The sequence below is a fragment of the Mesoplodon densirostris genome, chromosome 9, assembly GCF_025265405.1.
Source record: "Mesoplodon densirostris isolate mMesDen1 chromosome 9, mMesDen1 primary haplotype, whole genome shotgun sequence".
In the NCBI taxonomy this organism is placed as follows: domain Eukaryota; kingdom Metazoa; phylum Chordata; class Mammalia; order Artiodactyla; family Ziphiidae; genus Mesoplodon; species Mesoplodon densirostris.
The window spans coordinates 58900408-58924418 of NC_082669.1; the positions used below are offsets into that span (position 1 = coordinate 58900408).

Sequence of the window (24011 nt, forward strand, 5' to 3'; positions counted from 1 at the left end):
ATGATTTCTGTGAGAAAAAACAAACAATTAATACGCGAAATATGTTTTTTCCTTTCTAAAGGAATTCTTTTTTTTACTACTGTTACCTTCCCTATGACTTCCTTCTACAAATGAAGTCTTTTTTTCAGTCCATTCTTTTCAAATATCACAGATTATACCAGCTTCACCATTAAATGTCTATAGTTTAAATGATTAAATTCAAAATTAAAGTAAGAAAAATAATTTTTAAAGAAACCATAGTGGCATACTGTATTGTCATAAAAACAGTCTAATCTGTAGTGGAATGTACTCATAAACTGTGTGTCTTTGTAAATAAGGAGGCATTTACTATCACAACAGTTAAAGATCAGACACGCTCCCATCTCAAATCATGTGGATTAAAATACTGAACTGTAATCAGGACCTCCAAATAAGGAATGGCAACCATATGAAATAAAACTAGAACACAGAGAAGACAGGTATGATGTAAACAGAAAAAAATACACTAAAATCTCAGCACCCAACATGATAGTGAACAAACACAGTTTAAAGTGACTAAAGGAGACCATGACTCCCTATTAGATGAGAAAAAGCCATTAGGGAAAAGGATAGAAAAGAAGATAATTGACTTTGCCCTACCAATTAGAGAAATAAGACACTCATAACAGAGCACTGATTGAAAGCTGAATTGTTTTTTTTTTCATTTCTTTAATTTCTCCTTATGGTTCAAAATTCTTTTATCTTTAGCTGCCTGCACATTCTGTCATCCACAACGTTTACATCTGTTCACTTGCAGTACTTGGTTCTGCATGGCAACCCACCCCTTCAGAATATAAGATCATAGTATCACACTGCATAACTAGTTCTCCATATATCAAACTAAAACATCCTTGAAAGTCTTCCATAAAGAAAAGTCCATGAGTCAAATCCAGTTTTCCTACTGTTGTCACTAAAACACAAATATGTTCTAGTCCATGACACGTGAAGATCTATGACAGCGACTTATAACTCACATGAAGATTATCTAGTCTAAGATCACAGTCCTCCACCAGATTTCAACCTCGTTAAAAGTAAAGACTATATATTTGTATCCCTAGAGCTTAAGGATAGTCCCTGGCACAGGGAAGACAGTCCACATATGTTGGAGGAAAAAAAAGATGAATGAATTATTAAGCGAGTGACTATAACAAGTCATGATTCTGCTTCCAAAAATTATGCCAAATGGGATGAGTTTAAACAATAGTGCAAAAATTTGGGCAGTCCTTTGCTATGTAAACTTGGAGCTACCCAGATTCACACTCGACACAGGAGATGAGATGATGCAGCTACTGGAAAGGGCATGCATGGAGTACTGAACATCTAAGCCTGAATTTCCTCATCTGCAAAATGGAGGGACCTTATACCCACTTCACGGTTTCAGTTGGCACTATATGACATAACATCTAAATTACATATTTCAATCCCTTGCATAAAGTACAGGTTAGGAACCCTCTCTACAATATTTCTGATGGAAATCCACTTATCCTCTACTGAATGCTCTTAGTGATAAGGTGTTCATTACACAAGGCACTGAATTTATGAGTAACACAAAACATTTGAACATTCTTCCCAGTATTAAACCAAAACTAGCCTCTCCAGAACTCTCACACTTGGCTTTCTTATCCTCTCTGGAATATTTATGTTACCTTTTCTCTACGCTCTTCAGTATGGCTTCAATTCTCCTGAGTAAGTCTTCCTGGCACCTTTACTGGTTCCATGTTGTATCCGTTCACGTGCCCTTCCAGGTGCACTCTCCTGTTTGCTTCAGCTCTTTGAGCCAAAAAAATTACTAGTCTTTTTCACATAAACTGTTTTTAAGTTAACTTTCCTCCACCCAGTTTTTCCCGTTTTTTTCCCCCCCTTTTTTTTTTGATGTGGACCATTTTTAAAGTCTTTATTGAATTTGTTACAATATTGCTTCTTTTTTTTTTTTATGTTTCGGTTTTTTGGCCACGAGGTGTGTGGGATCTTAGCTCCCTGACCAGGGATCGAACCCACACCCCCTGCATTGGAAGGCGAAGTCTTTAACCACTGGACCGCCAGGGAAGTTCCTGCACCCTGTTTTTCTGTATTAGGTTGGGCTGCCTTTTTTTTTTTAAAAAAAACCAAATACACTGTTTTACTTATCCCCACAGCAATTCACCTTGTAGGTTCTGCTCATCATTTCACCAGATCTTTTTTGACCCGATTCCATCACCCCAAGTGTTAATTATGGCTCCCAGCGACAACACATACACAAATAGGTCAAGCACATCATCTCAATGTCTTCATCTGAGTCATTAATAAAAATATCAAATAGGACAAGGTCAAGGACAATGCCCTCCAGCATACACCAATAGACTTTTCTCCATCCCAATGTCGATTCATTAATCAATAGGCTTTGGGTGAAGTTGTTCAACCAGCAATAAACTGAAAGAATAATCTTCTAACAACTGAATTTCAATTTTATGTTGATATGGATCTAATGAGAGTTCCTGTTGCAACGTTTGCTGAAATAAGAAATAACACTGTTTCTTATTAAAAGGGAATGATTAGACTTGAATGTCTAAAAATCTTTTTTTGCATTTCACTAATGTTCTACAGTAAGCTTACATGTCTACAGATTAAGAGGTGTGTTCCCTACCACCTTTTAAAAACCAGCATTACAGGCTTCCCTGGTGCTGCAGTGGTTGAGAGTCCGCCTGCCAATGCAGGGGACACGGGTTCGTGCCCCAGCTGGGAAGATCCCACATGCTGCAGAGTGGCTGGGCCCATGAGGCATGGCTGCTGAGCCTGCGGGTCCGGAGCCTGTGCTCCGCAACAGGAGAGGCCACAACAGTGAGAGGCCCGTGTACCACAAAAAAAACCCAGCATTACTTATATAACCTTCATTCTTGATGATTTCTCAAAGATTATATGCAATGGTTTTCTTTTCACATTCTAGATGTAATTTACCTGGAACTACATAATGAACTCATTGTAGTAGATGTTTATGAGTGTGGGTTTTTTTTGGAGGGGGGGGTTGGGAAGAGCAGGAAACTAAGGAAAGCATGTCCTATATCTGAAATTTTTCCCTATATTGGGAAAATCCCCTGCTTTATGAATTTTGGTGGGAGGCAAGACCAAACCGTCATTACAAAAGTCAAAAGGCCAGACACTCACCTTCGCAGGGGCCTGTGCAGTCAAAACATGGGCATGGGACCTAATGTCAGCTAACCAAACACAACCAACCCTCACTTAGCATTAGGAGCTAACAACCCAAAGAAGCAGGGAGAATGTCGACACCATTTTGACATCATCAGTGGAGGTAATAACATCCAGTCACCCAGGGCAGCCACGCCAGTCAAGTAAGAGACAATGTCTGCAGCCAGCAGTCCTGGGGGCAGCAGGATGTGCAGTGGGCAGGTCCACACATGAAATTGGTTCGGGGTCTGGCTCTCCAGCCTCACACTGTTCCTGCCCTTTTTTTTTTTTTTTTTTTTTGGCAGTACGCGGGCCTCTCACTGTTGTGGCCTCTCCCGTTGCGGAGCACAGGCTCCGAGGCGCAGGCTCAGCGGCCACGGATCACGGGTCCAGCTGCTCCGCGGCATGTGGGATCTTCCCGGACCGGGGCACGAACCCGTGTCCCCTGCATCGGCAGGCGGACTCTCAACCACTGCGCCACCAGGGAAGCCCCCTGCCCATTTCTAAAGTCTTCTCAGCAGGTCTGTCAGCCACACGTTAACCTCTTGATAAACTTTTCAGATTAATTCAGCTGAAGGAGGATGTCTGCTGCTTCAAAGAGAGAACTCTGACTGGTACATTTTTCAGAGCAGCCAGCCACTTTAATTCCTTTGACACAATTAGGTGGTTTCTGATTAACCCACTGTCTGTGGTCTGCTCTACCCGTTATGGAGTAAGATTTGCTCTAAATCTTCTGCTTGGAAGAGAATTGTTTTGAGAGAAAAATTAAAGACTATAAATAGAAGCTAAAGATGGAATATAGATAAAAAGAAAAATAAAGAAAAAAAGTTTAAACATGAATTAAGTAGTTCTGCTTTCCCTAGGTTGTTTGCATTAAGTAGTAAAACTATTAGGGTCTCTCGCCCTTCCTGCTTCAAATGTCACTCATGTAAAAATTACTGGCTAAGCACCTACTATGTGCCAGACACTCTGCTAGGCACTGGAGAGGCAGCCTCTGCTCTTGTGAAACCCCAGTCTATCTAGCTCAGAGTCTCAGGTGAAATAGTTTTATCTGGTTTCATAAATAATCTCCTTTCTTACAGGTGTTTCCTTCTCAGTATCCTCTGTTGGTGTTCCTCATCACTTTGCAGTGCCTTAATGTTACGCTGAATGTTGAAGTGCCCCAGTGTTCAGTCCATGAAACTCTCTTCCATTTCTATGTTCATTTGCTCATACAGTGTTTTAATTATTGATTGCTGGACAAGAAACTAACCCAAAACTTCGTGGCTTAAAATAACCACCATGGGGGGCTTCCCTGGTGGTGCAGTGGTTGGGAGTCCACCTGCCGATGCAGGGGACACGGGTTCATGCCCCGGTCCGGGAAGATCCACGTACCACAGAGCGGCTGGGCCCGTGAGCCATGGCCGCTGAGCCTGCACGTCCGGAGCCTGTGCTCCGCAACGGGAGAGGCCACAACAGTGAGAGGCCCGCGTACCACAAAAAACAAAACAAAAAACCAATAACCGTTATATGATCTCTGACAATTCTTGGGTCGAAAATTCAGAAAAGGCATAGCAGGGGAAAATCCATCTTGGTTCCATGTGACATCTGTGAGACTGGAATCCGCCCCTTACCCCCACCCAAGAAGCCTTCTTCAGTCACATGTCTGGCACTAGCCTGGTGGGGCAAATGGCCTGGCTGGGGTCCGATATCTCAGGCCTAACTAACTTCACACTGTCTTCTGGGTTCTCAGTTCTCCTCCATGTAATCCAGGGCCTCTCCCCATGGTCTCTCCAGCAGGACAACTGGAATTCTAACATGGCTCATCAGGATGATCAAGCGTGCAAAACAAAAGCTGTCAGGACCACAACTGGCAGAGTGTTCCTTCCACCATGCTCTTTTATTGGTTAGAGCAAGTCACAAGCCCAGCCTTAATTAAGGGTCAGGGACTACACAAGGGTGTGAATATCCAAAGGCATGGTTCATTTGGAGCCACCAAGGTAACAATGACCATACCTGGTGATCTCATCTAATCCCCTTGTTAAATATTATCTATGACCCAGACAACTTCCAAATCTCTATGTTGGCCCTCTCTCCTAAATCCCAGACCCATATGTCTAACTGCCTTGTGACATCTTCACTTGCATATATAATAGGCATCTCAAAGTTAACCCCTTCAAGGCTGAGTTGCATCTTCCTGCAGTCTGCCTCATCTCTCCTCACAGCAGCTCTACTGTTATAGTTGTTTCAGCCAAAACAACTTGGGATCATCCTCGACTCTTCTTCATTTCTCAAATGCCACATCAAATGCCATCAGCTCAACTTTAGAAATACATCTAGAATCCAACCATTTCTCACAACCTCCACTGCTGACATCATCCCACGCTTAGACGACTGTGACAGCCTCCTAAGTGGTCTCTCTGTTTCAGAACTTGCCCATCTTCAATCTATTCTTGAGAAAGCAGCCAGAGAGATTCAATTAAAATATAAGCCAGATCAGATCATTTCTCTGCTCAGCATCCTTTAGTGGTTTCCCATCTCATTCTGAGCAAAAGAAAAGTTCATCAAAATAAAACTTTACAAGGCCGGACACAATCTGGACCCCATTGTGTCTTGGGTTTTGTCTCCTCCTCCTGTCCTCCTTGCCTGCTCCATTCCAGCACAGGAGCCCCGCTGCTCCTCACATAAGCCTTCTATCTGGAATGTTCTTGCCTTGAATATATGTCTTCCTCCTACATTTCCCTCAGATTGTTACCTAAATACCTCTCGCCTTCTCAGTGAGGCCTTCCCTGATCACTGTCATTTAATGTTGTACGTGCATGCACGTGTGCACATATATCGTATCTCATAGGAAAGCAGAAAACGTTTCAATTGCCTCAGGATACTTTAATCTGGAAACCAGAATACTGATGGAGAACTACAGTTTTTGAGAACAGATGTGGTATAAAATCATGCAAATTAAAGCATTCTTCATAGATTTAGAAATCAAGATGTATGAGGCACAGAAACCAAATAATTAGGTAAATTGTGTGGCACGGTGAAAAGACAGAACATAACTTTCAGCTGCCAGTCCCATACCCAGCATCACACATACCTCAGGCCATCAAATAAAACTACGAAGATGGTTAACACCAGCAGGCTGCAGGGTGAAATGGAGTAATGAGGAATTTTAGGCACAGCAGACTTGGGCTAAAGTCTTATCTTTACCCTTTTAACTTAACCAAGTGATTTAGTAAATCTTAATTTCTCTAAGCATTCTTTTTCCTCATCGAGTATAAAAAAACTGGGTAACAAAAACACTTGCCTTATGTACTTCATAGGGCTAAAGATGGAATCTAATGGAATAGCATTTATGAGAGAGTGCTTTGTAGAATGTAAAACACTATAAAAACATATTATGTGAAAAAAAGAAAAAAAAATACCTTATGTGATTTTTGGTGATTCATAAATCCCTTCATATGACTTCTGGTGACACAGTTTTTTTTCATGTGGAATATAGATTTTTGTATTACATAACAGTGCACATTAGCTTGGAATATTTCACAGTAGAAGAAATAAAATGATTGCTCCAAATAATCATGATCAGTTATAAGTTTTTTGCTTGTCTTCTTATATTGATACAAATTATTAAATATGTAATGAAAAATGCTGCTACACACACTTTGCTCTCACGCAATTTAAAACAGAACAGAATGGTTATGCACTTTAACTAATGGTAATATATATTTACATTATCATGTTTACTATTAATAGTCTTATTTCCACTTACAGAATTTGTTTTAGATTTTTCAGCATGGTGTTAAGCAGGGTAATGTGGCACTTATTTGTCTTTGGCAAAAAATAAAAACTAAATTGCTTAACTTTTTGATTAAGTAGAAAAAAATTTTGCTGGCATTTTCACATTTTTTATATTTCTCTTCCATGTCTCAAACCCAGGCAGGAAAAAAAGATGGCTATAATAATATTTTAGACCATTATGAAACCACATACCTTTTCAAGCTAATAGAGCCACTGCTTGGATAAAGATACTCTTTCACATTTGACAACAACTGAAGAAACGAAGTACCCAAAAGAGCACCCATCACGAGGGCCCGCAGGTTACACCAATGAGCCATGAGCAGCTTGGGGGCACGTTTCCCAGTGTGTGTCAGCCTTGCAGCTTGCAGACCACTATATCTACACATTTTGAAAGTGTGTAAGAAACTAAATTTCAGATGTTTCAGGAGTTTTACCCAGTACTTAAGAGATAGCCTACACTAACAATATCCTATTATACACTGAATCACTTTAATAGTGACCTCCAAAGTCATTTCCTCGAATATTCTTTCACATCAATAACTTCTCATCACTTATTTCATTATTCTGGCCCTCAGAAGGCTTTTATGTAACCTAAAATGTCATTCATGGCAATAATATAAAGCAGCCAAGCTTAGAGTTCTCTTTTAAAGCAAAAAAAAAAAAAAAACCAGAAATATATTTATACAGTGTGTACACTATCATAAATAAGAATCTCTTACATTGTAGAACCCAAATAACATAGGTACCTCAAAAAATGCTTGAATACTTAATTAATTCTAAAGTCCAAAGGAAAAATTCAATAGTACCTAATGAAAAATTATGTTACTTTTCCTGCATATCTAGGGTTTTCATGGGTATGAGGTATGAATTTTCCTATACTGTTTAACACACTTGGTCCCCTCCCTCAAAAAATATGCTGTTAATTACATGGAACTACAAAATCAACATTTTTTAGAAAATAACTTTGATGTTAACAATTTTTAAATATGGAAATATCATCAAGTTTGGGAAACTGGGACTTCCGGGGAAGATGGCAGAAGAGTAAGACGCGGAGATCACCTTCCTCCCCACAGACACACCAGAAATACGTCTACATGTGAAACATGTACAAAACACCTACTGAACGCTGGCAGAAGACCTCAGACCTCTCAAAAGGCAAGAAACTCCCCACATACCTGGGTAGGGCAAAGCAGAGAGATTGCGGCACAGAGGATGGGTGCCGACCAGCACTCACCAGCCCGAGAGGCTTGTCTGCTCACCCGCCAGGGCGGGCGGGGCTGGGAGCTGAGGCTCCAGAGCACAGGGAGAGGACTAGGGCTGGCGGCGTGAGCACAGCCTGAAGGGGCTTAGTGTGCCACGGCTGGCCGGGAGGGAGTCCGGGGAAAAGTCTGGACCTGCTGAACAGGCGAGAAACATTTTCTTCCCTCTTTGTTTCCTGGTGCTCGAGGAGAGGGGGATTAAGAGCGCTGCTTAAAGGAGCTCCAGAAACAGGCGCAAGCCGCGGCTAAAAGCGCAGAACCCAGAGACAGGCGTGGGACGCTGGGGCTGCTGCTGCCACTGCCAAGAGGCCTGTGTGCAAGCGCAGGTCACTGTCCATGCCCTTCCGGGGAGCCTGTGCAGCCCGCCACTGCCGGGGTCCGGGGATACAAGGACGGCTTCCCCGGTAGAACGAACGGTGCGCCTCAGGCTGGTGCAACGTCACGCAGCCTCTGCCACCGCAGGCTCGCCCCGCCCTCCATACCCTCCCTCCCCCCCAGCATGAGTGAGCCAGAGTTCCCTAAGCGGCTGCTCTTTTAACTCTGTCCTGTCTGAGAGAAGAACAGACGCCCTCCGCCCTCCGGCGACCTACACGCAGAGGCGGGGCCAAACCCAAAGCTGAGACCCGGGAGCTGTGAGAACAAAGAAGAGAAAGGGAAACCTCTCCCAGCAGCCTCAGAAGCAGCGGATTAAAGCTCCACAATCAACTTGATGTACCCTGCATCTGTGGAATACATGAATAGACAACGAATCATCCCAAATTGAGGAGGTGGACTTGGAGAGCAAGATTTATGATATTTTCCCCCTTTTCCTCTTTTTGTGAGTGTGTATGTGTATGCTTCTGTGAGAGATTTTGTCTGTACAGCTTTGCTTCCACCATTTGTCCTAGGGCTCTATCCGTTCATTTAAAAAAAATTTTTTTTCTTCATAACTATTTTTTATTTTAATAACTTTATTATATTTTATCATACTTTATTTTAGTTTAGTTTATCTTCTTTCTTTTTGTCCTTCCTTCCCTCCTTCCTCCCTCCCTCCCTCTTTTCTTTCTTTCTTTCTTTCTTTGTTTCTTTCTTTCTACTTCTACTAATTCATTCTTTCTACTTTTTCTCCCTTTTATTCTGAGCCATGTAGATGAAAGGCTCTTGGTGCTGCACCCAGGAGTCAGTGTTGTGCCTCTGAGGTGGGAGAGCCAACTACAGGACACTGGTCCACAAGAGACCTCCCAGCTCCACAGAATATCAAATGGCGAAAATCTCCCAGAGATCTCCATCTCAACACCTGCACCCAGCTTCACTCAATGACCAGCAAGCTACAGTACTGGACACCCTATGACAAACAACTAGCAAGACAGGAACACAACACCACCCATTAGCAGAGAGGCTGCCTAAAATCATAATAAGTCCACAGACACCCCAAAACACACCACCAGACGTGGACCTGCCCACCAGAAAGAAAAGATACAGCCTCAGAACACCAGAACACAGGCACTAGTCCCCTCCACCAGGAAGCCTACACAACCCACTGAACCAACCTTACCCACTGGGGACAGACACCAAAAAAAACGGGAACTACGAACCTGCAGCCTGCAAAAAGGAGACCCCAAACACAGTAAGATAAGCAAAATGAGAAGACAGAAAAACACACAGCAGGTGAAGGAGCAAGATGAAAACCCACCAAACCTAAAAAATGAAGAGGAAATAGGCAGTCTACCTGAAAAAGAATTCAGAATAATGATAGTAAATATGATCCAAAATCTTGGAAATAGAATAGACAAACTACAAGAAACATTTAACAAGGACCTAGAAGAACTAAAGATGAATCAAGCAACGATGTGCAACACAATAAATGAAATTAAAAATACTCTAGATGGGACAATAGCAGAAAAACTGAGGGAGAAGAACGGATAAGGGACGGGGAAGATAAAATAGTGGAAATAACGGCTGCAGAGCAGAAGAAAGAAAAAAGAATGAAAAGAACTGAGGACAGTCTCAGAGACCTCTGGGACAACATTAAACGCACCAACATTCGAATTATAGGGGTTCCAGAAGAAGAAGAGAAAAAGAAAGGGACTGAGAAAATATTTGAAGAGATTATAGTTGAAAACTTCCCTAATATGGGAAAGGAAATAGTTAATCAAGTCCAGGAGGCACAGAGAGTCCCATACAGAATAAATCCAAGGAGAAATATGCCAAGACACATATTCATCAAACTGTCAAAAATTAAACACAAAGAAAACATATTAAAAGCAGCAAGGGAAAAACAACAAATAACACACAAGGGAATCCCAATAAGGTTAACAGCTGATCTTTCAGCAGAAACTCTTCAAGCCTGAAGGGACTGGCAGTACAGTTTTAAAGTGATGAAGGAGAAAAACCTGCAACCAAGAGTACTCTACCCAGCAAGGATCTCATTCAGATTTGATGGAGAAATTAAAACCTTTACAGACAAGCAAAAGCTGAGAGAGTTCAGCACCACCAAACCAGCTTTACAACAAATGCTAAAGGAACTTCTCTAGGCAAGAAACACAACAGAAGGAAAAGACCTACAATAACGAACCCAAAACAATTAAGAAAATGGGAATAGGAACATACATATCGATAATTACCTTAAAAGTAAATGGACTAAATGCTCTCACCAAAAGACACAGATTGGCTGAATGGATACAAAAACAAGACCCATATATATGCTGTCTACAAGAGACCCACTTCAGACCTAGAGACACATACAGACTAAAAGTAAGGGGATGGAAAAAGATATTCCATGCAAATGGAAACCAAAAGAAAGCTGGAGTAGCAATTCTCGTATCAGACAAAATGGACTTTAAAATAAAGACTATTAGAAGAGACAAAGAAGGACACTACATAATGATCAAGGGATCGATCCAAGAAGAAGATATAACAATTGTAAATATTTATGCACCCAACATAGGAGCACCTCAATACATAAGGCAAATACTAACAGACATGAAAGGGGAAATCGACAGTAACACATTCATAGTGGGGGATTTTTAACACCCCACTTTCACCAATGGACAGATCATCCAAAATGAAAATAAATAAGGGAACACAAGCTTTAAATGATACATTAAACAAGATGGACTTAATTGATATTTATAGGACATTCCATCTAAAAACAACAGAATACACATTTTTCTCAACTGCTCATGGAACATTCTCCAGGGTAGATCATATCTTGGGTCACAAATCAAGACTTGGTAAATTTAAGAAAATTGAAATTGTATCAAGTATCTGTTCCGACCGCAACGCTATGACACTAGATATCAATTACAGGAAAAGATCTGTAAAAAATACAAACACATGGAGGCTAAACAATACACTACTTAATAACGAAGTGATCACTGAAGAAATCAAAGAGGAAATTTAAAAATACCTAGAAACAAATGACAATAGAGACACGACGACCCAAAACCTCTGGGATGCAGCAAAAGCAGTTCTAAGAGGGAAGTTTATAGCAATACAATCCCACATTAAGAAACAGGAAACATCTCGAATAAACAACCTGACCTTGCACCTAAAGCAATTAGAGAAAGAAGAACAAAAAAACCCCAAAGTTAGCACAAGGAAAGAAATCATAAAAATCAGATCAGAAATAAATGAAAAAGAAATGAAGGAAATGATAGCAAACATCAATAAAACTAAAAGCTGGTTCTTTGAGAAGATAAACAAAATTGATAAACCATTAGCCAGACTCATCAAGAAAAAAAGGGAGAAGACTCAAATCAATAGAATTAGAAATGAAAAAGGAGAAGTAACAACTGACACTGCAGAAATACAAAAGATCATGAGACATTACTACAAGCAACTCTATGCCAATAAAATGGACAACGTGGAAGAAATGGACAAATTCTTAGAAATGTACAACCTGCCAAGACTGAATCAGGAAGGAAGAGAAAATACAAACAGACCAATCACAAGCACTGAAATTGAAACTGGGATTAAAAATCTTCCAACAAAAAAAACCCCAGGACCAGGTGGCTTCACAGGCAAATTCTATCAAACATTTAGAGAACAGCTAACACTTATCCTTCTCAAACTCTTCCAAAATATAGAAGAGGGAGGAAAACTACCAAACTCATTCTACGAGGCCACCATCACCTTGATACCAAAGCCAGACAAGGATGTCACAAAGAAAGAAAACTACAGACCAATATCATTGATGAACACAGATGCAAAAATCCTCAACAAAATACTAGCAAACAGAATCCAACAGCACATTAAAAGCATCATACACCATGATCAAGTGGGGCTTATTCCAGGAATGCAAGGATTCTTCAATATACACAAATCAATCAACGTGATACACCATATTAACAAATTGAAGGAGAAAAACCATATGATCATCTCAATAGATGCAGAGAGAGCTTTCGACAAAATTCAACACCCATTTTTGATAAAAACCCTGCAGAAAGTAGGCACAGAGGGAACTTTCCTCAACATAATAAAGGCCATATATGACAAACCCACAGACAACATCGTCCTCAATGGTGAAAAACTGAAACCATTTCCACTAAGATCAGGAACAAGACAAGGTTGCCCACTCTCACCACTCTTATTCAACATAGTTTTGGAAGTTTTAGCCACAGTAATCAGAGAAGAAAAGGAAATAAAAGGAATCCAAATTGGAAAAGAAGAAGTAAAGCTGTCACTGTTTGCAGATTACTTGATACTGTACATAGAGAATCCTAAAGATGCTACCAGAAAACTACTAGAGCTAATCAATGAATTTGGTAACGAAGCAGGATACAAAGTTAATGCACAGAAATCTCTGGCATTCCTATACACTAATGATAAAAAATCTGAAAGCGAAATCAAGAAAACACTCTCATTTACCATAGCAAGAAAAAGAATAAAATATCTAGAAATAAACCTACCTAAGGAGACAAAAGACCTGTATGAAGAAAATTATAAGACACTGAAGAAAAAAATTAAAGATGATACAAATAGATGGAGAGACATACCATGTTCTTGGATTGCAAGAATCAACATTGTGAAAATGACTATACTACTCAAAGCCATCTACAGATTCAATGCAATCCCTATCAAATTACCGCTGGCATTTTTCACAGAACTAGAACAGAAAATTTTACAATTTGTATGGAAACACAAAAGACCCTGAATAGCCAAAGCAATCTTGAGAACGAAAAACGGAGCTGGAGGAATCAGGCTCCCTGACTTCAGACTATACTACAAAGCTACAGTAATCAAGACACTATGGTACTGGCACAGAAGATAGATCAATGGAACAGGATACAAAGCCCAGAGATAAACCCACGCACATATGGTCACCTTATCTTTGATAAAGGAGGCAGGAATGTACAGTGGAGAAAGGACAGTCTCTTCAATAAGTGGTGCTGGGAAAACTGGACAGGGACATGTAAAAGTATGAGATTAGATCACTCCCTGACACCATACACAAAAATAAGCTCAAAATGGATTAAAGACCTAAATGTAAGGCCAGACACTATCAAACTCTTAGAGGAAAACATAGGCAGAACACTCTATGACATAAATCACAGCAAGATCCTTTTGGACCCACCTCCTAGAGAAATGGAAATAAAGACAAAAATAAACACATGGGACCTAATGAAACTTAAAAGCTTTTGCACGGCAAAGGAAACCATAAACAAGACCAAAAGACAACCCTCAGAATGGGAGAAAATATTTGCAAATGAAGCAACTGACAAAGGATTAATCTCCAAAATTTATAAGCGGCTTATGCAGCTCAATAACAAAAAAAAAACAACCCAATCCAAAAATGGGCACAAGACCTAAACAGACGTTTCTCCAAAGAAGATATACAGACTGCCAACAAACACATGAAAGAATGCTCAACATCATTAATCATTAGAGAAATGCAAATCAAAACTACAATGAGATATCATCTCACACCAGTCAGAATGGCCATCATCAAAAAATCTAGAAACAATAAGTGCTGGAGAGGGTGTGGAGAAAAGGGAACACTCTTGCACTGCTGGTGGGAATGTGAATTGGTACAGCCACTATGGAGAACAGTATGGAGGTTCCTTAAAAAACTACAAATAGAACTTCCATATGACCCAGCAATCCCACTACTGGGCATATACCCTGAGAAAACCATAATTCAAAAAGAGTCATGTACCAAAATGTTCACTGTTGCCCTATTTACAATAGCCCGGAGATGGAAACAACCTAAGTGTCCATCATCGGATGAATGGATAAAGAAGATGTGGCACATATATACAATGGAATATTAATCAGCCATTAAAAGAAACAAAATTGAGCTATTTGTAATGAGGTGGATAGACCTAGAGTCTGTCATACAGAGTGAAGTAAGTCAGAAAGAGAAAGACAAATACCGTATGCTAACACATATATATGGAATTTAAGAAAAAAAAATGTCATGAAGAACCTAGGGGTAAAACAGGAATAAAGACACAGACCTACTTGAGAATGGACTTGAGGATATGGGGAGGGGGAAAGGGTAAGCTGTGACAAAGCGAGAGAGAGGCATGGACATATATACACTACCAAACGTAAGGTAGATAGCTAGTGGGAAGCCGCCACATAGCACAGGGAGATCAGACAGGTGCTTTGTGACCACCTGGAGGGGTGGCATAGGGAGGGTGGGAGGGAGGGAGACGCAAGAGGAAAAGGATATGGGAACAGATGTATATGTATAACTGAATCACTCTGTTATAAAGCAGAAACTAATACACCATTGTGAAGCAATTATACTCCAATAAAGTTGTAAGAAAAAAAGTTTGGGAAACTGTAGATTAAAATGTTTGATACTGATTTTAAGGCTTGCTAAATAACAAGATTGTGTGTGTGTGTGTGTGTGTGTGTGTGCGTATTTAAGTAGATCCCAGTGAAATAAATGGGGCAACACTCTAACTTACAAGTTTCCTTTATGGAAACTTAAAACATTTCATAATTAAAATAAAGTTTTAAGTGGCTGGGTTTTCAACCAGTCTACAAAACTTATTCAACCTATAGAGCAGTTTAACTGTATTTAGGATTTAAATACAGTTACATCTTAAGTGCAGAATAGGGAAGGTTGTGGATAGAAAAAAGAAAGTTTCCTTTCCCCCTTCTGACCAAAAGCTCAACCTAAGTAAAGCTGAACATAAACAGGAGACACAACATTGCAATTAGGATTCAAAGTAAGATGAATCTGCGTCTATCTTTCATGCCATAAGACACTAAAAAGCATTTCATCTCCCAAATCCTTAGGTTTCTCCTTTGTAGGGTGGTGACAGTCATAGATCCATAAGATTGTTGAGAACACCACAAGTGAAAATGAATGTAAAACCCCCAGCACAGTGTCCAGCATAAAACTCAATACGTTTTAGTTGTTGGTTTTTAGTATTGTGGTCATACTTGTCTTAAACATTATTTCAGATCCCTTTCTGATCCCTCACTCATCATCTCAAATCCGCAAGTGCCCTCCTGTTTCCTACCCTGTGTCCCTCCACTAGATCTGCTCTAATTCCAGTGGCATGTCATACTTTGAAACTTCTATCACCTTCCCACTGCTGTGAAACATGCAAGAAAAGATAAGAATTTATTTCTGCTAGATACTGTGAGGAAAACAATCTGATTAAATTAATCCATTCAAGTATGTAGGAATCTTAATTTTCCTTGAGATATTGGCATATGTGGGGGGGGGAAAGGCAAGCAATGAAAAAGCAGTGTAAGAAAACAGAAACTTTAGGAAATATTCAGGGAAGCTATTTTTGTAGTGGGCAATAGCCACAGAGGCAGGTGAATACTGTCAGGGAGTCTACACCTTTCCCACTCTAACTGGGAAGACTCCGTAAGGAATTTCTACAGCATAGAGCTCCCCTGCTCCTGCCTCCCCAACTCTGATTTCAGAGACTCACTGGAACATTTTACTTAAAATAAGCCAAACAAACTTCAGTGGTAGCAACAAAAAAGCACTTCACTAAAGAGAGCAAAAGGATAGGAGATGAAGTAAATAGAAAAAGACAAAGAAAGGCGGAGATGTGAAAGGCAAAGAAATACTGGAAAAGTAAAGAAATAAAGGTGGAGTGGAGAAAGGAAGAAGAGGCAAGGCAGGGCAATCATAAGTCATGAATGACACCAGTGTGCCTCATTCTCTAAAAGAGAACAGGTTAATCTAGGCCTTAGCTCCCCCCAGAGAAGTTAGGCATGAAATGCCTGCAGAGTACTGCATATATGCACCCTATATTGTGCTTTATTGAAGAGGACCTGGGATGTCTCCACAAGAACTGGGACCAAGGGAAATTTCATTCACACAAAGAAGAATAATTTTAAAAGTCAGTCTTAATCAGTTGACAAATACTGCAGGACAGTGAATTTCTTTCCTTTTATGTGGCAACTTCCACAGAATATAAAATGATCAAATGACATCTGCTCTGATATGCACATTTTTAGCTTCACAAATATATTTAATTTTCTTTTAAGATTTGAAAGACACGTTTTCACATTATTTTTGTTCATTTCTCTACCAACGTTACTGATTTTAGGGGCCAAACTAATTTTTCTTCCTCTCAATTTAATTAACCAATTTTGGGGGAGGGAACAAGTATATTTTTGAAATCTCTTTTGTAATGTTTTGTGGAAAAGTTAGTCAAGTATACTAAGAAAAATCTGGATTTAACTGAAATACTGCAACTAGACATACTACGAAATGCAAAACAAAAATTCCAATTCTAAATCAGCTGAATACATTATTGACCCCCATATCATCAGTTAAACAAAAGAAATTATATTTGCATTGATGTGTGAATTTGCATCCATTCTTGGTAGCTTGTAATATATGCAACTGCTTGGCTCTAGCTGTCCTTGTAGCCACATTACCATATTATTCAAATGTATCTATCATTTATATGTAAATAGACAAGATGAATGGCTTCTTCATAAGACAACAATTTTCAAATGACAAACAGACATAGGCAGACATTAGCAAGATAAAAATGGTGTAAATATTCATTCTATTATATATTTTTAAGGAAAAATGGACACTATTTCAAATGTTTTAAAAAGTAGGGTGGTAATTACAAAATGGGATCTTAATACATTCACAATACCAACAGCTATTCTTCTCAATAAAGGTCTCTACCAATGTCATTTGTATCTTGTAAATTACATGTTCTCAGATCCATCTGTGAAAATTGGGATGTTAATTATCATGGTTACATTTCATGGTTCCACAGTTAAATGCAGAAGTCGTGCTACACAAATACCATATGTTTTTCTACGAGAAACGGAGAAAGATTAATTATGAGTTCAAGTCCAAGTCTCAACACAATAAGATCATTACATTGTGTGCTACGCAAATTGGAAGTTTTAATTAATAGCTGAAATACTAACTGAGGGGAAAAACTATGCAGTCTAAATTGTAAGTATCAGGCTTTTCTCCACAAAAATCATCCAAATAAGGATGCTTTTGAGAAACCAAGTTATAAATCCAAAGAAAAAAAATTTTGTTGTCTGTGAACTTCCTTGATGGAGTGATCACCGTCATGTTGTTTAATCCTATCTGATAAACCTAAAAATTACAGTGTATACTAGTAACAAATAGGTTACAGACAATATATCTGATGAAAATTCAACTGAACATTTTTTCTGGATTTTTCTTTAAGACACATATCATTCAAAATTATGCAAAATTACAAGTCTTGTGTACTCAGATAAAATACTCACTTCAGTATAGCTAACTAAAGACAAAACTCTATGATAATACTATCAGAATTTTATTCACATTTATAAAACCTGAATTCTCATTTTACTCACCACATACTCAAACACAAGTGTCAGCGTCTCCTTGGTGTGGATGATGTCATGAAGCAGCACTATGTTAGCATGTTTCAGTCCTTTTAACAGAGAAGCTATACAATAAAGGGGACAAAGAGACAATTTATCATGGGTAACAAGCAACTGATTTGTTTCATTATCATTTTGGTACATCATCAGATGAAATATACCTATTTTCCCATTTTCCAAGCCAGTAACAATTCAGAATCAAGGGTAGAGGAACAAGGTTTTCATTTAGATTAAGTTACCTCCAATTAATTCACCTGTTATTTGTTATTAATCTTTAGTTAGATTCCATTATGGTCAGAGAACACACTTGGTTTGATTTCAATTGTTTTAAATTTGGGTTTGTTTTGTTACCTAGGATATGGTTTATCTCCATATGTATGAAATATATATTCTGCTGATATTGGATGGAGAGTTCTATAAATGTCGATTAGAGCCTGTTGGTTGATGGTGTCATTGAATTCTTCTACAGTATATATTTGCTGATTTTCTGAATAGTGGTTCTATCAATGACTGAGAGAGGGACGCTGACATCCCCAACTGTAACTGGCAATTTGTCAATTTCTTATTTGAGTTCTGGCAGTTTTTGCTTTGTGTGCTTTGAAGCTCTGTAGTTTACTATATATACATTTAAGATTGTTATGTTTTCTTTGTGAATTGGCCCCTTTTACCAATATATAATGCATCTCTTTGTCCCTGGTAATTTTCTTTACTCTGAAGTGTTTTGTCTGATATTTTATTTATTTATTTATTTTTTTTGCGTTACGCGGGCCTCTCACTGTTGTGGCCTCTCCCGTAGTGGAGCACAGGTTCCGGATGCGCAGACTCAGCAGCCATGGCTCACGGGCCTGGCCGCTCCGCGGCATGTGGGATCTTCCCAGACTGGGGCACGAACCCGTGTCCCCTGCATCAGCAGGCGGACTCTCAACCACTGCGCCACCAGGGAAGCCCTGTCTGATATTAATATAGCCACTCCAGCTTGATTTTGATTAGTGTTCATATGATATATCTTTTTATATATATATTTTTCTTTTGGCCTACACCAATGGCCATTCAGGTAGAATACTCAAAGAACAGAAGCTTCCTCTATCATTGTTAATTATTTTAGTAGCACCGTGTCTTCGATTTTGGTTTTTGGTATACAACCTGAAGAGAAAAAAGAAACACAAAACACATTTTTGTGTGTGTGTTCTGTCAGGAACTTGTAACTGCTCATTTATTCATCAAATATTTATTGAGAACCTAGTTAACTGCACGGGTGGCCCTGGACAAACCTCGAACTCTTGATAATAATACTGCAAGACCACCTCTTTAAAAAGAGATTTATAACACAAAGCATGAACCCTGCTGTAAACTCTGGACTTTGGGTGATAATCATGTGTCAAGGTATGTTCATCGCTGGTAGCAGATGTACCGCTCTGATGAGACATGTTGATAGTAGGGGAGGATTGGGGTGGAGGGTAGGGAAGGGAGTAGATGAAAACTCTCCGTACTTTCCACTCCATTTTGCTGTGAACCTTAAAACTGCTCTAAAAAAATAAAGTCTATTTTAAAAAATAAAAATAAAAAGATATATCTATGTTTTAACATACTAAAAGAAAAAGCAAGTCTAGATTGTTTAATATTTTACTGAAATAAAATGGTATTTTAAATATGGAATCATCATGCAAAGAGGCTATACTGGGCAGTCCCCAGAGAAGGCAGAGATAAAGCCTGTAGACTGTTATATTCTCGTATGACCCCAATTAATGTGAGCTCCTGTTTTTAGAGTTATTATTGCTATGAATTTCCACTGCCTTCACCATGCAAACCTATTTCAGGACAATATAATATATCTTTAATCCAAAGATGAACTTCAACAAACACTTAATTGGTCCAGAGAAGGCCATTCAGACTGAGAATACTTGGTGTGGCTGGCTCCAACACCAGAAGACAACAAGAAGTGTGTTTCCTCTGAAACTGAATCAGCAGCATCAGTGTGTTGTCCAAAGCCAGAGAGGTCTAAGCTAACTACAACGGGGAGGCCCTCTCCTCCGCCTCAAATATATCTGCCATGGGCAAGTTAGTTTTACACACTAAAAACCTTATAGTAAAAATATCTACAAATTTATTTTATCTGAGCTTTGTAAATTAGCACTCATGAGAAAATAATTACTAAAAATAACAATAACAATAAAATCACAGCACACAAACTTTGAAGAAACAACCACTACATAGACATACGATAGAGTTTGGTACTGTTAATTCCAATAATTTACAACCTTCCTTCTTTTAATTATTCAAATATTTAATTATATTTTCATTATTCAACCGTCAGCCTCAAACAAGTAAAGCTTTATTACATAGCTAATCCCCAGGCATTAATCATTAATCCGTTGGGGAACCAACTGCACATGTGCTCAAATTTTAAAGAGGACACTTGGACCTACGCTAGTCTTCTGAGGCAGACTCATCCTCAAAGATCAAGATTTCAAACCACAACAGGGTATTTGGAAGTGATGGTCAAGTACAGTACTTCACACCTAGCCTGTGCACGAATATGCATAGGTAAAATGAATCAAGGATCTAATGATTATTACGTTTATGAAAGGAACCTAGCTTTGTGAGGCAAGTTTTGGAAAGATATAATATCTTTTGTAATTCTGTCTGATTTCATTTTTCAAGTTATCCCTTCAGTTTATCAAATTCAGTGATGATACTTATCAGCAGCAACTCTAAAAAGGTACTAAAGCTTACAATTCATTGAATATCCCATCCCCAGAAAATCGTTTGTTGTTGCTTTTTTTTGTTGTTGCTTTTCTCCCATTGCCGCCTTTCCTCTCTTACCATTTAGACCTAAACTGTTTCTCATTTCTCAAAGTAACATCTTCACGTCCATCATCTCCCATTGTGTTTTTCCTACAATTTCAGTAAAATCAAATCTCTGCCATCATTTATCCTGGGAAAAAAATACATCTTCCTGATGGTGACCAATATTATAGCAAAAAAGCCATGTCATTTTTTACATTACATTTTTGACCATTTCTACATGAAGACTCAAAGCCTCCATATTTTGTTCTATTAACTCTCAATTATTACAGATTTTAGACTTCTAACTATATTTACATACACTTTTAAAACCACACTATCAGTTAAATAACTACCAAGAACTGTATTTGAAAATAAGCGCTTTTTCTTTTGAGATTAACATAACGAATTTGTATTTGGAAAAGGCTAAAGCCACTAATTTCAAAGCTGATGGCAGAAAAATGACATTGAAGGGCAGAAAACCAACCACAATATCTACCAACATGAGGGTAGGTGACAGACCTGACTAACTTGGAGGCTGCCAAGGCAACAGCCGCTGCTCCAAGCCAGGTGCGAGATACTGTCACTCCTGCTGTTACCAAGGCAAGTGAGTCTCCTGGGCTGCCAAGTCGGTCCAGTGATTAACACCTACAAGTCCTAGAGCCAGTATGTCTCCCTTTTCAAGACAAGCACTGTCAAAATACTACTCCATGTAATCCTAATAATATCTCAAATATACCACGTTATTTTCCCATCGTTTACATACAAAACAAATCCTGTAACACTGGCGTTAGTAATTCTAGCACGCTTCGTTTCCCCACGAGTTTTAAGCAAACATATGGCAAACATTTTAAATTCATTTCACCAGTGAGGCTTGAAAAGGTACAAACGTACATGACATAAAAGACTTGTAATTAAGGGTGAGGGTAAAAGTGCTAACAATAATTCTGGGGCTGTGATGTTGAAACAATACAGAAACAGAAAAACACTGTTGCTCATAAAGATAACTGCCTTTGACAAAGTCCCAGTAGGACAGGAGGACAAAGGGAGTCCTCCTTTAGTTTAGTAGCAGGATTCAGACACCCACTGTCTGAAGGCATATAGAAACCTTGATCTCCCACTTGCAGAATAAACATCCTAGGTTTCCACTCTGAGGTGGAAGAGTTAAATTTCTTCTAAATGCTAATCTCATCATGATTAAAATAAATTTTGAGTTATAGAGAAATTCAGAGTGTGTTCATTTTATAAGGTTTTCACTGCAGCGGTTATTTTAAAAAGCAATGTTAACAAAGACAAACAAACAAAACCCTTCTTTACTATTTCAAATAGTCTTCTAGGTCATTATCTGACATCCTGCTACTAGGAAAGGAGAGATCACAAATAATCACAACCCATCGTTGCTCACTCTCCCTTTAGCCTCTGGAAAGAACTAGTGCATTCACATTTTCCTCTCATCATTTTTATGTGTTCTTTTTCAGTGGGGTGGACTGGAGGGGCTGCTACTTGATTTTTCTAGAAGACAAAGATTACTACCTATTAAACTCAAGAAGCCAACCATATTTCAAGCTACAACCACAACAGACATAAACCTTTCCTTGAAGCCCACAGCTAGATAGCTCTAAGGCTGCTGAAATTCACTTTACACTAGAAATAATAGTATACTTTCTTTTTTTAATTGAAGTATAGTTAATTTACGATGTTGTGTTAGTTTCAAGTGTACAGTGAAGTGATTTAGTTATACATATATGTGTGTGTTATACATTCTTTTTCATATTCTTTTCCATTATAAGTTATTACAAGATATTGAGTATAGTTCCCTGTGCTATACAGTAGGTCCTTGTTGTTTATCTATCAATATAATATATAGTAGTGTGTATATGTTAATACCAAACTCCAAATTTATCTTTTTACTTATTTCAATAAGTTCTACTTCTCACTTACTTGCCAGTGGATTCTGAATATTTTCATAGTGAAAATATTCTGAATGGGAAAAACAAGGGTGAACAACAACAAAATACACAGAGAAAGACAAAAGTGCTTGTTTAACTGTGTCTGTGATGAGGAGGTGATCTAGACAGAGAAAGGCACTCGTGCCTGCCCTGAAAACCAATATGAAGCTCCAGGTTAACTTATGCATGGTACCAGAAGGTATGTTGCCCACTGTGGCTACATACTAGGAGAAATGCTGTAGTTCTACACAGTTCTGGACCTTCCCCTAAATGAGATCTGATCTGATAAACACACACACACACACACACACACACAACCATAAACTAATAAATGAAAAGGTAAGAGAATCAGGTTAGAAAATGGAATTGTATCTTTGACTCCATTTTTACTTTTTATACATTTACACACATACATACAAAAGAGTCAACTCTTTGTTATGGGGAAAGAGGTCACAGCTAATCCACAACCCAAGGTTAAAACACACGTGATGTCGAATAAACTTAACTTAGCTAACATCACATTAAGGATTTAGAGACGTGTTTTTTGTTCACCACATGCTATCCAAATGTGGAAAGATCATACAGAAGGTTAGGAATACTTTATACATATCACATAACTTGTTTTCGATCCACCACAAAGCCTACTGTTTTCACTTGCTCCGTAGCTGAGGTTTTCTACTTGAGGACGGACAGAACTTCAGTCCCACTGCATATCCCCCTCCCCTGCTCCCCTCCTCATTTCCCCACCACAGACCTGAAATGTGGTGTTGGCATTACAGCCCCAGCCAGCCCCTCTGCCATCACTCCCTGAGCATCCACCACTTGACTACTGGCAAAGAGCAGTCAGCTGGGGGCTTTTTCCATGTTGCAGCCTCACAGGACCACACTGACAGCTTGCTAGATCACTCAAAGAACAGGTTCCTCTAACAGTATAGCTTAACCACGTAAAACTGCCAATATTTGACGTCTTTGACCTAACTAACACAGCAGTTTCAAGTGGTTCAACCTAATAGAGTTTACCTGGTTCAAAGCAATTTTAACTTCTTCACAAATGCATGGTTACTCTTCCCACTGTTAACATTCAAGCCAATTAATCAGCCAAGAATTGACTCTGAATAGAAAGAAAAAAAAAAAAAGGAAGAATCTGTTCATCAAACTATGGTTATAGATGAGGGGAGGGATATAGAAACAATTTAATTTTGTATGAGTACCTTTCTATATCATTTGAATTGTTTATGATAAAGATATATTCCTT

At 38.9% G+C, this 24011-nt stretch overlaps 1 protein-coding gene across 4 annotated transcripts in view; it reads right to left on the minus strand.

The window, feature by feature from the left end:
* CDK14 (cyclin dependent kinase 14) overlaps positions 1-24011 on the minus strand; it is a 614965-nt gene that overhangs the window by 329475 nt on the left and 261479 nt on the right. For all 4 annotated transcript variants that reach the window (XM_060108929.1, XM_060108927.1, XM_060108930.1 and 1 more), the window contains one exon: positions 17994-18088. In XM_060108929.1, the coding sequence (XP_059964912.1) occupies positions 17994-18088 (95 nt within the window). The remainder of the gene's footprint in view (positions 1-17993; positions 18089-24011) is intronic.